Genomic DNA, 18,542 nt, shown 5'->3' with positions numbered 1-18,542 from the left:
GTTCAAAACTAGAGCCCAGTAGTTTTGGGGTTTTTTTTTTTAGTTCTAATTAAAGTATCCTTTTTTAAAAAATTTTATTTATTTATTTATGGCTGTGTTGGGTCTTCGTTTCTGCACGAGGGCTTTCTCTAGTTGCGGCAAGCGGGGGCCACTCCTCATCGCCGTGCGCGGGCCTCTCACTATCGCGGCCTCTCTTGTTGCGGAGCACAGGCTCCAGACGCGCAGGCTCAGTAATTGTGGCTCATGGGGCTAGCTGCTCCGTGGCATGTGGGATCTTCCCAGACCAGGGCTCGAACCCATGTCCCCTGCATTGGCAGGCAAACTCAACCACTGCACCACCAGAGAAGCCCTAGAGCCCAGTAGTTTTCACGGCTGTTTTGAATTTCACAAGGAATGTTCCGTCTCTGACGGTGATGTTTTTCCTAGGAAACTAGCACAACCAAAGCACATGAGAGGAAGAGGCAAGTTCCCTGAAGGTCATCAAGTGAGAACGACTAGTAACGGGAGGCAAACAGGCCTGAAGTACAAGAACAGGAGTTCTACCCAGTCGTGGGAGCCGAGGACACACAGAAACCTCAGCCAGACTGGCAACACTTCCCACAGTGCAAATCCCCTAGCGATGCAAGCAGGGGAGCCTGCGTGCACATGCACATCCCTGGCGGACTGCTCCTGCCTGGTGCTGGTGGCAGAGCCCTGGCTTCAGGCCTAGATGGCCTGGTTCCCGGGGCTACTCAGTGACTTCACAGCTCATGCGGGCTGTACGCACAGCTGCAGGCTGTGCGGCAACGCATCATATAAAATAATGTCCGTTAGGGTCACCCAACATATACCTAAACATCCAAGCCCGTAAAACAGAAGTGGGACATAAAAACAACAGCTCCTTTTTTAACGGAGGCTGACCTTTATGAAGTGTGAAAGAGTTCCACAGACAAAAATCACAAAAAAAGCCTGTATTGAATATGCTTAGCATCCTCTCCCCCCAGTTTCCCCTGGCTAAGTTCCCCTTCTTTGTCAAGACTTAACTCGGACATCACCCACCGTGGGAAGCCTTTACAACCTTGGTCCCCACTCCTGGCCTAGCCCCTCACCCCCTGCGCCCTGCAGCTGCATAATGCCTGTCCCCTGGTTTAGAGACTATGTGTTAGCATTTCTTCCTAACACACTAAAGATAAAGCAGCCATCTCAGGTATCCCATGCACCAAGCGAGGGACTGGGCTCTGTAAACACGACTCCGTTGACTCTCATTTTCTTCTCACGCTTGCCCTGAGGAGGACAACACACGAAATGGATAATGGCTTGCCTAAGAGCACATGGTGGCCAAGCTGGAGTTTAAGCCCAGGTCTGTCCGCCCCTAAGCCCATGCTCTCCCCCCATAACCACACTGCTTGTCCAGAGGCCCCTCGTCTTTGTGCCCCTATGACCTAGCCCAGTGAGTGCCCAAGTGCTAACCAAAATGAAAGGAGCATACAAGTCAAAGATCCTTGTATGATCAGACAGCTGGAGAGAAAGCAGCTCTAAGCCAAGGGAACTGCACCCTGGGAGTACAGCCAGAGGGCATGCTAATTCGATCAGTTCTATGGGGAAACAGAAGGAAAACCAACAGTCAGGGCCTCCTCGGCAAGAGCAGCTGTCCCCGAAGGACCTGGTGCCAAGAGAGACATGGAAGGAGCTGGGTGGCCACCCTGATGGGAAAATAGTAAAGGGTGCTGCCTTCACAGCACTAGTGGAAGTGATTTCTCTGCCACCCCACAGTGGGAGGAAGAACAGTATTACAAACAAAACACTGACTGAAATCCAGAACGTTTTAGTACAGGTCTTTTCTTACCCAAATTCCTTGCGTCTAGGTTAGAAATCACCCTACAAAGAAATGAGCCAATGTTATTCACACAGGAAGCATCATTTAAAAAAAAAAAAAACAACGAAAGCCACAACACCATACAAAGATATACTCCTTTAAAAACCCATAAAACCACTGCAGAAACTGTTCTCAGGCTGCCGAAAACCTCAAAAACTTTAATCAACTTGGCAAAAGCTGCATTAGGCAATTATAAAATCTCAAAACTCTTTGGTGCAAACAATGACAATAATTTAGAACAATTACAGCTCTCAGTCATTGGAAATAAGGGGAACAGAAAAGAGAACAGGGGTTGGAATGGGGCCTATGCTTATAGCACTCCGAGATGACTCATCTACCCAGAAAATATGCTTTCAAAATAAGAGCAAGCTCAGCAGCCCACTTACACTTTTAAAAAATCAACCTAATGTTTGTACCCCTCTAAAGTGCTCAACTAATAAGAGTTTTCTTTACTACTTATTCCTTCTAAGTCATCCACCCCCAGGATGCAAATCTAAAAGGTTTAACATATACATTTTCCCCACTAGAAACTCCAGCTCCAAACTCCAGAATAGGGCTCAGGTGGCTGCATTCATAAGCTGACAGTATCGTCTTGCTGAGGATACACAACAAAAGTAAGCTACGTCGCTGAAAGGTAGCCAAGAAAGTAATTGCAAAAGATAGCCATCTTACAGCTACAAGAATCCCTCATTTTACTTACTTTACTGCATTATCAAGAATATTTCTCACATACACCGTGGACCTTCTTTTTCCTTTTTTCTAGGAGTGAGAACACGTCAAGGGTGGGGAAGGTGAAGGTTTTGTGGGTGACATCTTTCACACTGAGGTCATAATACAATACAGTTAAGAGTTCAGAAAAAAGAGAGGTACTTTCCAGGTAATCAGAACACCTAGATTCTTTAACAATTGCTCTAAAAAAGTTTTATTCTGAAACTATTACCTATTTTATACAGTTGCAAGTCAACTACATATTATATACAACAACACTACAACTATATCCAACAATGCTACAGACAGCTCATGTACTCTTTACCCAGTCTCCCTCAGTGTTTACATCTTCTATAAATAACTATAGTACAATAGGCAAATCAGCAAACTGGCACTGGTACAGTGAGCGTATAAAGCTGTCATTTTATCACATGTGTAGATTCACACACCACAATGTACCACCATAATCAAGATACAGAACTGCTCCATCACCGTGAAGATCCCCCTTGTGCTATCCCTTGATAGGGGTCACATTCACTCTTTTCCTTTCAACCATCCCTAACCCCTAGCAACCACTACTTTGGGAACACCTAGGTTTTTTTTAAATCAATTTTTAACTACACAAGTAGCACAAAAACACATCTGAGACCCGGATGTTAATCCCACTTCTACTATGAACATGCCGTGTGTGTCCCTTATCCTCTTTGCACTTGAATTTCCTCTTCAAGAGAAGAGAGGTCAGAGAAGCACCTTGGTCTCCCTACTGGGAATCAGCAGCATCAAAGAACAGTGCCTGGCAAGTGGGGAGAGTGCTGGAACATGGGCCAGCCTAACGACCTAAGGGCATCACCTAACCTAATCGGCTGGGCTTCTGCTTCTTGCTCTGCTCTGAGGAACCCACGCATACCTCTTCCGAGATCAGGCTGTGCCACTCTCTCCTGACCACGCTGTTGTTATAGTGTAAGTGTGGCTTGGAGTACTTAACATATTCCAGGTTGGAGTTCAGTTTTTCCCAGTAGCCCTTAAAGCTATGCACCTGTAGGAGACAAAATCATTGGTGAGCTTGAGAAGCAGGTCCTCTGGCCCAAACTACTCAGCAAGGGCCACGCAAGCCTTGCTGCCAAGCTGGGCTCGCTTCACTTCCTTAGCTCTCATGAAGCAGCATTTCTGAGTGGACACTTCCCACAAAGGATGGCTTTCTTGCCCGATAGGAATTCTAAAATAGACCGGAAGAGGCTTGCCTTCCTCCCTTCCCTTTCGAGTCCCTTTTACACACAGAGAGAGCTACTCACCTCCCTAAGCCAGTAGGACTCCCCTGGGTGAGGGCTAAGTGGGGAAGCCTACACTGAACACATCAAATCATTTCCTCCCCAGAGACCCATTTTTCTGACTCAGATTGTGTCAACAATGCCATGTTTGGTGAGAGAATGTGCACAAGATTTGGAACACGTGGAAGAACAGGTTTACTTTCCCACTAAGTTCATTTACTTCCAAAGGATCTTTTTCAAAACTCAGGAATCAGAAAGGTGAAATGAACTCCTTTCACAGTCAGCTGTCGAATACTCCAAGACAGAATTAGTTGGCGACCATTCCATCTAGGTTTTTGATGTATTGATATCATTGTACTACCCTGAAGCAAAAAATACCCATTACGTTCATTTTTAAATAAAATGCAAGAGTAATACATTTTTTAATGTTGAAGGATATCCTGACAAAAAATTGTTTTTGCAAATGAATGAAGATAGATTTATGATACACACTTTCTTGCCAAAACATATGCAGTTATAAAAGATTTGACTGGGGTCGAGGGTGCAATGTGTGGCCATAAAACAAACTGAGTTAATGTCTACTGTGCAAACAGACTTGGCTGTATTACAAGGGAAAAAAGAGAACTTAAAAAAGATGCCTCCGGGGCTTCCCTGGTGGCACAGTGGTTGAAAGTCCGCCTGCCGATGCAGGGGACACGGGTTCGTGCCCTGGTCCAGGAGGATCCCACATACTGAGGAGCGGCTGGGCCCGTGAGCCGTGGCCGCTGGGCCTGCACGTCCGGAGCCTGTGCTCCGCAACGGGAGAGGCCACAGCAGTGAGAGGCCCGCGTACCGCAAAAAAAAAAAAAAAAAAGATGCCTCAATCAAGAAAAATGCCCTTTTGTTAAGTAATAGCACATCACCCAAATTCTTATTGAAAGGATAGTCACAACGGACTCAAAATGGATGTTGAAGTATCAGTAAAGTGAGTTACGTAATAAAACTAACTTGCTGTTTCAGAAATCAGTTGGCTGGGGAGGGAGTCCAGGAAAAAGTCTGGAACTGCCTAAGAGGCAAGAGACCATTGTTTTGGGGTGTGTGAGGAGAGGGGATTCAGAGCACCGCCTAACTGAGCTCCAGAGTCGGGTGCGAGCCACGGCCATCAGTGCGGACACCAGAGACGGTCATGAAACACTAAGGCTGCTGCTGCCGCCACCAAGAAGTCTGTGTGCAAGCACAGGTCACTACCTACACCTCCTCTCCCGGGAGCCTGTGCAGCCCGCCACTGCCAGGGTCCTGGGATCCAGGGACAACTTCCCCGGGAGAACACACGGCGCGCCTCAGGTTGTTGCAATGTCATGTCGGCCTCTGCCACCGCAGCCTCACCCCGCACTCCGTACCCCTCCCTCCCCCCGGCCTGAGTGAGCCACAGCCCCCTAATCAGCTGCTCTTTTAACCCCCTGCTGTCTGAGCGAAGAATAGACTCCTTCAGGTGACATACATGCAGAGCCGGGGCCAAATCCAAAGCTGAAACCCAGGAGCTATACGAACAAACAAGAGAAAGGGAAATTTCTCCCAGCAGCCTCAGGAGCAGCAGATTAAATCTCCACATCAACTTGATGTACTCTGCATCTGTGGAATACCTGAATGGACAACGAATCATCCCAAATTTGAGGCGGTGGACCTAGGGAGCAACTGTAGACTTAGGGTTTGCTTTCTGCATCTAATTTGTTTCTGGTTTTATGTTTATATTAGTTTAGTATTTAGAGTTTATTATCATTAGTAGATTTGTTTATTGATTTGATTGCTCTCTTCCTTCTTTTTTTATATATAGATATATATATGTTTTTTCCTTTTGCTCTTTTTGTGAGTGTGTATGTGTATGCTTCTTTGTGTGATTTTGTGTGTATAGCTTTACTTTTACCATTTGTCCTAGGGTTCTGTCTGTCCCTTATTTTTTTTTTTTTCTTCTTTAGTATAGTTTTTAGCACCTATTATCATTGGTGGAGCTGTTTTTTGGTTTGGTTGGTCTCTTCTTTCTTTCTTTTTCTTTTTTTAAATTACTCTTTAACTTTTTTATTTTTAAAATTTTTTTATTTTAATAACTTTATTTTATTATTATTTTTTTCTCCCTTTTCTTCTGAGCCATGTGGCTGACAGGGTCTTGGTGCTCCAGCCAGGTGTCAAGCCTGTGCCTCTGAGGTGGGAGAGCCGAGTTCAGGACATCGGTCCACCAGAGACCTCCCGGCTCCACGTAACATCAAACAGCAAAAGCTCTCCCAGAGATCTCCATCTCAACGCTAAGACCCAGCTCCACTCAACGACCAGCAAGCTACAGTGCTGGACACCCTATGCCAAACAACTAGCAAGACAGGAACACAACCACAACCATTAGCAGAGAGGCTGCCTAAAATCATAAGGTCACAGACACCCCAAAACACACCACCAGACACAGTCCTCCCCACCAGAAAGACAAGATACAGCCTCATCCACCAGAACACAGGCACCAGTCCCCTCCACCAGGAAGCCTACACAACCCACTGAACCAACCTTACCCACTGGGGGCAGACACCAAAAACAGTGGGAACAATTAACCTGCAGCCTGCAAAAAGGAGACCCCAAACACAGTAAGTTAAGCAAAATGAGAAGACAGAGAAACACACAACAGATGAAGGAGCAAGGCAAAAACCCATGAGACCAAACAAATGAACAGGAAATAGGCAGTCTACCTGAAAAAGTATTCAGAGTAATGATAGTAAAGATGATTCAAAATCTTGGAAATAGAATGGAGAAGATACAAGAAATGTTTAACAAAGACCTGGAAGAACTAAACAGCAAACAAGCAATGATGAACAACACAATAAATGAAATTAAAAATTCTCTAGAAGGAATCAATAGCAGAATAACTGAGGCAGAAGAACGAATAAGTGCCCTGGAAGACAAAGTAGTGGAAATAACTACTGCAGAACAGAATAAAGAAAAAAGAATGAAAAGAATTGAGTACAGTCTCAGACACCTCTAGGACAACATTAAATGCATCAACATTCGAGTTATAGGGGTCCCAGAAGAAGAGAAAAAGAAAGGGACTGAGAAAAGATTTGAAGAGATTATAGTTGAAAACTTCCCTAATATGGGAAAGGAAATAGTTAATTAAGTCCAGGAAGTGCAGAGAGTCCCTTACAGGATAAATCCAAGGAGAAACACGCCAAGACACATATTAATCAAACTATCAAAAATTAAATACAAAGAAAAAATATTAAAAGCAGCAAGGGAAAAACAACAAATAACATACAAGGGAATCCCCATAAGGTTAACAACTGATCTTTCAGCAGAAACTCTGCAAGCCAGAAGGGAGGGGCAGGAAATATTGAAAGTGATGAAAGGGAAAAACCTACAACCAAGATTACTCTAACCAGCAAGGATCTCATTCAGATTCAATGGAGAAATTAAAACCTTTACAGACAAGCAAAAGCTAAGAGAGTTCAGCACAACCAAACCAGCATTACAACAGCGCTAAAGGAACTTCTCTAGGCAGGAAACAGAAGAGAAGGAAAAGATCTACAATAACAAACCCCAAACAATTAAGAAAATGGTAATAGGAACATACATATCGATAACCACCTTAAATGTAAATGGATTAAATGCTCCCACCAAAAGACATAGACTGGCTGAATGGATACAAAAACAAGACCCATATATATGCTGTCTACAAGAGACCCACTTCAAACCTAGGGACCCATACAGACTGAGAGTGAGGGGATGGAAAAAGATATTCCATGCAAATAGAAATCAAAAGAAAGCTGGAGTAACAATTCTCATATCAGACAAAAGACATTAAAATAAAGACGATTACAAGAGACAAAGAAGGACATTACATAATGATCAAGGGATAACTCTAAGAAGAAGATATAACAACTGTAAATATTTATGCACCCAACATAGGAGCACCTCAATACATAAGGCAAATGCTAACAGCCATAAAAGGGGAAATCAACAGTAACACAATCATAGTAGGGGACTTTAACAACCAACTCTTACCAATGGTCAGATCATTCAAAATGAAAATAAATAAGAAAACAAAAGGTTTAAATGATACATTAAATGAGACAGACTCAACTGATATTTATAGGACATCTCATCCGAAAACAACAGAATACACTTTCTTCTCACGTGCTCATGGAACATTCTCCAGGATAGATCATATCTTGGGTCACAAATCAAGCCTTGGTAAATTTAAGAAAACAGAAATTGTATCAAGTATCTTTTCCGACAACAATGTTATGAGACTAGACAGCAATTACAGGAAAAAATCTGTAAAAAAAATAATAATAATATGGAGGCTAAACAATACACTACTAAATAACCAAAGATCACTGAAGAAATCAAAGCAGAAATTTAAAAAACCTAGAAACCAATGACAGTGAAAACACAAGGACCCAAAACCTATGGGATGCAGCAAAAGCAGTTCTAAGAGGGAAGTTTACAGCAATACAATCCTACCTCAAGAAACAAGAAACATTTCAAATAAACAAGCTAACCTTACACCTAAAGCAATTAGAGAAAGGAGAACCAAAAAACCCCAAAGTTAGCAGAAGGAAAGAAATCATAAAGATCAGATCAGAAATAAACGAAAAACAAATCAAGGAAACAATAGCAAAGATCAATAAAACTAAAAGCTGGTTCTTTGAGAAGATAAACAAAATTGATAAACCATTAGCCAGACTCACCAAGAAAAAAGGGGAGAGGACTCAAATCAACAGAAACTGAAATGAAAAAGGAGAAGTAACAACTGACACTGCAGAAATACAAAGGATCATAAGAGATTACTACAAGCAACTATATGCCAATAAAATAGACAACATGGAAGAAATGGACAAATTCTTAGAAAAGCACAACCTTCCGAGACTGAACCAGGAAGAAATAGAAAATATAAACAGACCAATCACAAGCACTGAAATTGAGACTGTGATTAAAAATCTTCCAACAAACAAAAGCCCAGGACCAGATGGCTTCACAGTTGAATTCTATCAAACATTTTGAGAAGAGCTAACACTTACCCTTCTCAAACTTTTCCAAAATAGAGCAGAGGGAGGAACACTCCCAAACTCATTCTAAGAGGCCACCATCACCCTGATACCAATACCAGACAAAGATGTCACAAAGAAAGATAACTACAGGCCAATATCACTGATGAACACAGATGCAAAAATCCTCAACAAAATACTACCAAACAGAATCCAGCAGCACATTAAAAGGATCATACACCATAATCAAGTGGGGTTTATCCCAGGAATGCAAGGATTCTTCAGTATACGCATATCAATCAATGTAATACACCATATTAACAAATTGAAGGAGATAAACCATATGATTATCTCAATAGATGCAGTAAAAGCTTTTGACAAAATTCAACACTGATTTATGATAAAAAGAAAGTAGGCATAGAAGAAACTTACCTCAACATAATAAAGGCCATATATGACAAACCCAGAGCCAACATCATTCTCAATGGTGAAAAACTGAAACCATTTCCTCTAAGATCAGGAACAACACAAGGTTGTCCACTCTCACCACTATTATTCAACAGAGTTTTGGAAGTCTTAGCCATGGCAATCAGAGAAGAAAAAGAAATAAAAGGAATCCAAATTGGAAAAAAAGAAGTAAAGTTGTCACTGTTTGCAGATGACATGATACTATACATAGAGAATCCTAAAGATGCTACCAGAAAACTACTAGAGAATATCTATGAATTTGGTAAAGTAGCAGGTTACAAAATTAGTGCACAGAAATCTCTTGCATTCCTATATACTAATGATGAAAAATTTGAAAGAGAAATTAAGGAAACACTCCCGTTTACGACTACAACAAAAAGAATAAAATACCTAGGAATAAACCTACCTAAGGAGAAAAAAGACCTATATTCAGAAAACTATAAGACACTGATGAAAGAAATTAAAGCTGATAACAAACAGATGGAGAGATATACCATGTTCTTAGATTGGGAGAATCAACATTGTGAAAATGACTCTACTACCCAAAGCAATCTACAGATTCAGTGCAATCCCTATCAAACTACCAATGGCATTTTTCCCAGAACTAGAACAAAAAATTTCACAATTTGTATGGAAACACAAAAGACCCCGAATAGCAAAGCAATCTTTAGAAAGAAAAACAGCTGGAGGAATCTGACTCCCTGACTTCAGACTATACTACAAAGCTACAGTAATCAAGACAGTATGGTACTGGCACAAACACAGAAAGATAGATCGATGGAACAGGATAGAAAGCCCAGAGATAAACCCACGCACATATGGTCACCTTATCTTTGATAAAGGAGGCAAGAATATAAAATGGAGAAAAGATAGCCTCTTCAATAAGTGGTGCTGGGAAAAATGGACAGCTACATGTAAAAGAATGAAATTAGAACACTCCCTAATGCCATACACAAAAATAAACTCAAACTGGAATAAAGACCTAAATGTAAGGCCAGACACTATAAAACTCTTAGAGGAAAACACAGGCAGAACACTCTATGACATAAATCACAGCAAGATCCTTTTTGACCCACCTCCTAGAAAAATGGAATTAAAAACAAAAATAAACAAATGGGACCTAATGAAACTTCAAAGCTTTTGCACAGCAAAGGAAACCATAAACAAGACAAAAAGACAACCCTCAGAATGGGAGAAAATATTTGCAAATGAAGCAACTGACAAAGGATTAATCTCCAAAATTTACAAGCAGCTCATGCAACTCAATATCAATAAAACAAACAACCCAATCCAAAAATGGGCAGAAGACCTAAATAGACACTTCTCCAAAGAAGATATACAGATTGCCAACAAACACATGAAAGGATGCTCAACATCACTAATCATTAGAGAAATGCAAATCAAAACTACAATGAGGTATCAACTGACACCAGTCAGAATGGCCGTCATCAAAATATCTACAAACAATAAATGCTGGAGAGGGTGTGGAGAAAAGGGAACCCTCTTGCACTGCTGGTGGGAATGTAAATTGAGACAGCCATTATGGAGAACAGTATGAAGGTTCCTTAAAAAACTAAAAATAGAGTTACCATACAACCCAGCAATCCTGCTACTGGGCATATACCCTGAGAAAATCATAATTCAAAAAGAGTCATGTACCACAATGTTCATTGCAGCTGTATTTACAATAGCCAGGACGTGGAAGCAACCTAAGTGTCCACCGACAGATGAATGGATAAAGAAGATGTGGCACATATATACAATGGAATATTACTCAGCCATAAAAAGAAACGAAACTGAGTTATTTGTAGTGAGGTGGATGGACCTAGGGTCTGTCAAACAGAGTGAAGTGAGTCAGAAAGAGAAAACAAATACCGTATGCTAACACATATATAAGGAATCTAAAAAAAAAACCCAAAAAACAAGGGTCCTGAAGAACCTAGGGGCAGGACAGGAATAAAGACACAGATGTAGAGAATGGACTTGAGGACACAGGGAGGGGGAAGGGTAAGCTGGGACGAAATGAGAGAGTGGCATGGACATATATACACTACCAAATGTAGAATAGATAGCTAGTGGGAAGCAGCCGCATAGCACAGGGAGATCAGCTCAGTGCTTTGTGACCACCTAGAGGGGTGGGATAGGGAGGGTGGGAGGGAGACGCAAGAGGGAGGAGATATGGGGATATATGTATATGTATAGCTGATTCACTTTGTTATAAAGCAGAAACTAACAGACGATTATAAGGCAATTATACTCCAATAAAGATGTTAGAAAAAAAAAGGAAATTAGTTGGCTGAAAAGCCCGTTCAGCCAACATCCATTCTCACAGAGACAGGAAAAGCTATTTCTAAGAAATTGTCATTTCTAGAGGAAATCAGAACCGAGGCGTCAGGTCCCACTCTCCACTGGACCTATCTCATTCATCTTTTCTTTCCCTTTCCATATATTTATAATGAATATACCTTTATCCACCCTTTGGTCTTCCTTATATTGAAAAAACAATAATGAAAGCAAATCCTGCCGACATTTAGCAGAATTCAGTCCCTGACAGGAAATCACTACAGCTTTCTTGCTGTTCTACATCTCAGTTCATGCAACTAGTGCCAAAAGCCAGCAAACTAATTGGTGTTGTGGTGACATCTAGTGGTCATTTCCACTATTAGCTCTGTCTGCTTGGCCACTGGAGTCCCAGGGCGTCGTCCACCCAGTCTCGTCCAGCACAGAGCAAGGGGAGGAACGCTGGTGTCCTTCTACCTGTGCAAGGCCCTCTTCCCCTCAGGCCAAAGTCATCCTCCTGTCAGAAGACCCCACTGTCATACTCACACTGTGGCTCCCAAGAAAAGTTCTCTCCCAAACTATCTTCTTCTCACACCCCCATTAAGAAATCCCTTTCCTCAGACCCTTATCTGAGTTGAGAATAAGCAGACAAAACAAGTCCAAGGACATGCTTCAGAGGGGCTTCTGAGCCCACTGATTATATGTAAAATGGAGTACGTGTTTGTATGAGCACTTTTCTGGGGAGAAGGTCTACAGTTTATATCAGACTTTCAAAGGAATCCATGGCCTAAAATAGTTCAAAACTACTGAGCTCGAAGGAAAAATTATCTAAGTTTTAAAACAAAAACAACTTACATTTAAATAAGGAACACTATTAGCCAAAAGCCCCAGAAATATAGTAATATAAATGCGTAGGTCTTTCAAGGAGGTCACTGGGCTGGATGTTATGATACAGATATTGAGGGAGTACAGAGAAAACAGAGGCATATATCATTACTTGGTATCTAGTACATAAGTGATGCAATTTCTTAAGTTCCGAAAATTCACAGACACCATTATAAATTGGGAGGTCTGTTTGGAAGTATGGAAAATAGCTAAGACCCAGAGGATGAAAACGGATGTGTAAATGAAGGGTGAAGAGAGGATATTCTAGGTGGGGCTCTGAGGAAACGAGCAAAGACTGAGAGAGCAGAATGTGGATTCTGGGTTTAGATCAGACAGAGCTTTAGAGAAAGGAGAGAAAACAACCCACAGCCCTTCACTCTCTGTGGTGAAGATATCTGCCTCTAGGGTGTAACTACCAACCTCAGCAACCACCTGGGTCCCATCCCCTAGAATCCTAACTGGTGTGGGGTGTGACCTGAGCCTCATGAGTTTTCCACGATCCCCAGGCAAGCCGACCATTCAGCCTGGGCTGAGAACACGCTTGAGCATATACAGGTAATCCCAGTCTCCCTCCCACCCTCAAAGGTTCTCATCTACATCTCTGGTTTAAAGGCTGATGAAGAACCAGCTGTCTGAAGACTTGCAATTGTGTTCTGACAGAATAGGAGACAGGGTCAGAGAGGAGGTTAGGACCAACCTTCAAAGGATCTCAGATGCCAAAGTAACACCAGCATGCTCATTAACCCAGAGAGTAAAAGAGGCTCCAAGGTAAAAGGTTAGCTGTTATAGCATGGTATGGAGGGAAGAGGGCATGGGAGCTACACAGTCACACCCTAGCAGCCAACCTGGGAGCACAGAAAGCCACTCCTTTCCGTCAACCAGCACTTACAGAACTAGTTGAATACTAAGCACCATATTCATCAGGGACAACAGCAAAGTGAAAGCCACAACAGTCTGAAGCACATCGCCAGCTTCTTGAAAAGAGCTTATAAAGCTTTCAAATACACAAAAATGCTTTCTAAGAAAAATACCCGTGAATTTAGCTACTTCTGGGAGACTGTGGTGTTAGAAGCCATCAGATCCTCAAGGAATGACCCAGAAGCACTTCCCTGCACAGGGGGAGTTTTAAATTTTGATTTTAAAGGAAGGAAAATTATTCCAAGTCTCTTCTTGAGAAATAATCTTATTTTGTCTCTTAGGATGACATGAAATAATTACCAATGTAGCCCATCACAACTATTAATTGAACAAGAAGACCAAAGGGTTACATTAAGGGACTGTTTCCCATTTATGTGGAAAATAATTTTGATTTTTTTTCTTTAAAAAGGAAGAAAAAAAGCCCTGTGGTACTTACTGGCTCACCTGCAAATTACTGCCAGGAAAGAAAACATCTGCCTTTCATTTCTTTTTTTTTGGTACGCGGCCTCTCATTGTTGTGGCCTCTCCCGTTGCGGAGCACAGGCTCCAGATGCGCAGGCTCAGCGGCCATGGCTCACAGGCCCAGCCACTCTGCTGCATGTGGGATCTTCCCGGACCGGGGCACGAACCCGTGTCCCCTGCATCGGCAGGCGGACTCTCAACCACTGTGCCACCAGGGAATCCCTGCCTTTCATTTCTTAAAGGCCCTCTGGCTTTGATGCTACATCTGCTGATGAACCAGCATCTTTTTTTACAGAAGAGGAAGCCAACTCAGAGAGGACCTTTACCCTTCATATCAGGGCTCAACTAGCAGAGGTAAAGCATCAATCCAACTTGGCTCTTCAGTGGATACCATCTCAGTATCAGCTTTTACTTGCAGCCCAGAGAAACACAGTGACTTACTACCTCCAGCACAGACAGAATAAAACAGAAATGTCTTTGTGTCCATAAAGCTAGTAAGGTACCATACTAAGCCAAGATGCTGTAAGCGGGCCATCCATACAGAGGACCAGCGACCGGAACTCCTGAGGCTTCCTGCCAAGGGGACTGCATGTTGTAAGTCCAAGTTCTCCTATTTATAAGTGGACTTTCTCCTTCTTCCCAACATTTAGTAAAAATCTCTCTCTTCTTTGCACAGCTGGGTAGTACTCTTAGCCATTTTTAATGGGATGTAATTTTTCATGTAACTCCCTAAATATGGCTCTAAACTATTCCACCTCGCAATCAGCACATATCCTGAAAAGCCAATGCTAAGATAGTTCCCTCCTCTCAACCTTAAGAATTAAACATTATGTCTTCAACTAAACTATGAATAACAGCAGCACAGCCTAGTGGCTGTAGGAGAGAGAAAAAAACAAGCATTCTTGATCCTGGGTCTGCTCCCCAATTTCATCATCTGAGAAGTAAACCGAAGGTACCCCCATCTCTACAGATATGACAGGAACGCTCTGTCTCTAGTAAGTTGTGTTTCTTTGTAAAATCATAAAATTATGTTTTTACAATATTAATTGAACGTGCCGTAACTCTCTGTCCCCAAAAATAGGTTGTATGGGAATAACTCTTGTTTTTTCTCTACAACAGTCTATTCACGGCATATTTCACTTCTGGGCACCAAACGTGTGGGGTTTTTTTCTCCACATCCATCACTTCTCCAATGCCAGCAGGGTGTCCTACGATTACCTGGAGATAGTGTCAGATCCCACAGGTTGAGGGCTCAGTCCCACAAGACTGCCCCCCATTTCAGATGCTAATCGCAGGTCCATGTTGTTACCTGTGATTCTGACTGGCTGCCTATCAGTCCGAGGTTCCCAGCACCCCCTTCATGGGTTCTAGAATTTGTTACAGTGGCTCATGGAACTCAGGAATACAGTTTACTTACTATATACCAGTTGATTATAAAAGTATACAACTCAGTAAGAGCGAGATTGAAGAGAGGTGCGTGGGGCAGGCCGTGTGGGAATGGGCTCTGAGGTTCGGTGCCCTCTGCAGGCGCAGAACCCCCAGCCCTGCACCTCCATAGCGTCATCCAACCCAGGAGGTCTTCAGTTAGGGTTCTTTATGGAGGCTCCATTACATAGGCATGATGGACTAAATCACTGGACGTTGGTGACTGAACTCCATCTGCAGCCACTCTAGCCTTGGAAGGTAGTGGTGGTAGAAGGCTCAAAGTGCCAACCTGCTAATCACATGGTTAGTTTTCCTGGCAACCAGCTCCATCCTTAGGTGCTTTCCAAAGGTCACCTCATTAACAAACTCAGGTGTGGCTGGAAGGGGCTTGTTAGGAATAATAAGACATTCTTTTCACTTTGTACTCTGGAGCTACTTCAGGAACTGGAACAAACAGTAAACATCATAACAAAAGATGCACTTGTAGCTTTTATCACTTAGGAAATTACAAGGATTTTAGGAGCTCTGTGCCGGGAACCATGGAAGAAGACCAAATATATATTTCTAGTTATATCACAAGATCACATATGTACAAACTAAACTTTGGAAAGTCAGTATTTCCCACATAACCAATTGACATTTCTGGTAATGCTACATTGTTGTCAAAGCAACCATTCTCATTTTTAAAAACTGTAAGCTTCTACACTGCACTTGTTGATTCTTTGGATCTCTAAGAAACGTTGTCTTTAAGTGATGGTGGCTGTCTGTACTGGGAGGGTCAAGGAAAAGAGTGTCTTTTGTGTTTCATTAGGCGCTTAATTATAGTCATGCTCTGCTCAAAACAGTATTTTTTAAACACTTTTTAAGTGTTTCAGAGAAGAAGCATAATTAAGTGAACCAGTCTCTGAATGGAGAACAGCACAGGTGTCAACCACTCTTTCCCCAACTGCTCAGGGGCACCTAGACCCCTTATGGACACTGCAGCAATGCCCTCACTTGGAGTGGCCGTAACTGGGATGGGGCTTGAAGCCTTTCTCCTTCCCAGTCTCTAGGTCAGATAGTTAATAGTCGCTACACAAATGATTAAATTAAAGGCTTCCTTACTTTATAAAATGAAACCAAAGATGTCTGGCTTAACAATACTTTAATAAAAATACTCCATTTCTGCCGGCAGGGAGTCCGGGGAAACTCTGGAGCTGCCGAAGAGGCAAGAGACTTTTTCTTCCCTCTTGGTTTCCTGGTGCGCGAGGAGAGGGGATTAAGAGCGCTGCTTAAAGGGGCTCCACAAACGGGCGCGAGTCACGACTGAAAGCGCGGAGCCCAGTGACGGGCGTGGGACGCTGGGGCTGCTGCTGCCGCCGCCAAGAAGCCTGTGTGCGAGCGCAGGTCACTGTCCACACCGCCCTTCCGGGAGCCTGTGCAGCCCGCCACTGCCGGGGTCCCGGGATCCAGGGGCGGCTTCCCTGGGAGAACGCACGGCGCGCCTCGGGCTGGTGCAACGTCACGCCGAACTCTGCCGCTGCAGGCTCGCCCCGCACTCCGTGCCCCTCCCTCCCGCCCGGCCTGAGTGAGCCAGAGTCCCCGAAGAGGCTGCACCTTTAACCCTGTCCTGTCTGAGCGAAAAACAGACGCCCTCCGGCGACCTACACGCAGAGGCGGGGCCAAATCCAAAGCTGAGACCCAGGAGCTGTGAGAACAAAGAAGAGAAAGGGAAACCTCTCCCAGCAGCCTCAGAAGCAGCGGATTAAAGCTCCACAATCAACTTGATGTACCCTGCATCTGTGGAATACATGAATAGACAACAAATCATCCCAAATTGAGGAGCCAGGAGTCAGTGCTGTGCCTCTGAGGTGGGAGAGCCAACTTCAGGACACTGGTCCACAAGAGACCTCCCAGCTCCACATAATATCAAACGGCGAAAATCTTCCAGAGATCTCCATCTCAACACCAGCACCCAGCTTCACTCAACGACCAGCAAGCTACAGTGCTGGACACCCTATGCCAAACAACTAGCAAGACAGGAACACAACGCCACCCATTAGCAGAGAGGTGGCCTAAAATCATAAAAAGTCCGCAGACACCCCAAAACACACCACCAGACGTGGACCTGCCCACCAGAAAGACAAGATCCAGCCTCATTCACCAGAACACAGGCACTAGTACCTTCCACCAGGAAGCCTACACAACCCACTAAACCAACCTTAGCCACTGGGGACAGACACCAAAAACAACGGGAACTACGAACCTGCAGCCTGCAAAAAGGAGACCCCAAACACAGTAACATAAGCAAAATGAGAAGACAGAAAAACACACAGCAGGAGAAGGAACAAGATAAAAACCCACCAGACCTAACAAATGAAGACGTAATAGGCAGTCTACCTGAAAAAGAATTCAGAATAATGATGGTAAAGATGATCCAAGATACTATTTCCCAGATCCAAAATCTTGGAAATAGAATAGACAAAATGCAAGAAACAGTTAACAAGGACCTAGAAGAACTAAAGATGAATCAAGCATCGATTAAAAACACAATACATGAAATAAAAAATACTCTAGATGGGATCAATAGCAGAATAACTGAGGCAGAAGAACGGATAAGTGAGGTGGAAGATAAAATAGTGGAAATAACTGCTGCAGAGCAAAATAAAGAAAAAAGAATGAAAAGAACAGGGGACAGTCTCAGAGACCTCTGGGACAACATTAAACGCACCAACATTCGAATTATAGGGGTTCCAGAAGAAGAAGAGAAAAAGAAAGGGACTGAGAAAATATTTGAAGAGATTATAGTTGAAAACTTCCCTAATATGGGAAAGGAAATAGTTAATCAAGTCCAGGAAGCACAGAGAGTCCCATACAGAATAAATCCAAGGAGAAATACGCCAAGACACATATTAATCAAACTGTCAAAAATTAAACACAAAGAAATCATATTAAAAGCAGCAAGGCAAAAACAACAAATAACACACAAGGGAATCCCCATCAGGATAACAGCTGATCTCTCAGCAGAAACTCTACAAGCCAGAAGGGAGTGGCAGGACATAATTAAAGTGATGAAGGAGAAAAACCTGCAACCAAGATTACTCTACCCAGCAAGGATCTCATTCAGATTTGATGGAGAAATTAAAACGTTTACAGACAAGCAAAAGCTGAGAGAGTTCAGCACCACCAAACCAGCTTTACAACAAATGCTAAAGGAACTTCTCTAGGCAAGAAACACAACAGAAGTAAAAGACCTACAAAAACGAACCCAAAACAATTAAGAAAATGGGA

The 18,542-nt window shown here is 43.0% G+C and overlaps 1 protein-coding gene across 1 annotated transcript in view; it reads right to left on the bottom strand.

Moving 5' to 3' along the window:
• GSAP (gamma-secretase activating protein) overlaps window positions 1–18,542 on the bottom strand; it is a 99,650-nt gene that overhangs the window by 19,955 nt on the left and 61,153 nt on the right. The window contains exons 20-22 of the mRNA XM_081244970.1: window positions 3,471–3,599; window positions 2,556–2,614; window positions 1,826–1,857 (exon numbers count right to left, since the gene is read on the bottom strand). Of these exons, the coding sequence (XP_081101096.1) occupies window positions 1,826–1,857; window positions 2,556–2,614; window positions 3,471–3,599 (220 nt within the window). The remainder of the gene's footprint in view (window positions 1–1,825; window positions 1,858–2,555; window positions 2,615–3,470; window positions 3,600–18,542) is intronic.

Source organism: Mesoplodon bidens (genome assembly GCF_964165515.1).
Source record: "Mesoplodon bidens genome assembly, chromosome: 9".
Lineage (NCBI taxonomy): Eukaryota > Metazoa > Chordata > Mammalia > Artiodactyla > Ziphiidae > Mesoplodon > Mesoplodon bidens.
Note: the sequence above shows the minus strand (reverse complement) of the source record. Positions and strands in the feature narration are given on the sequence as shown.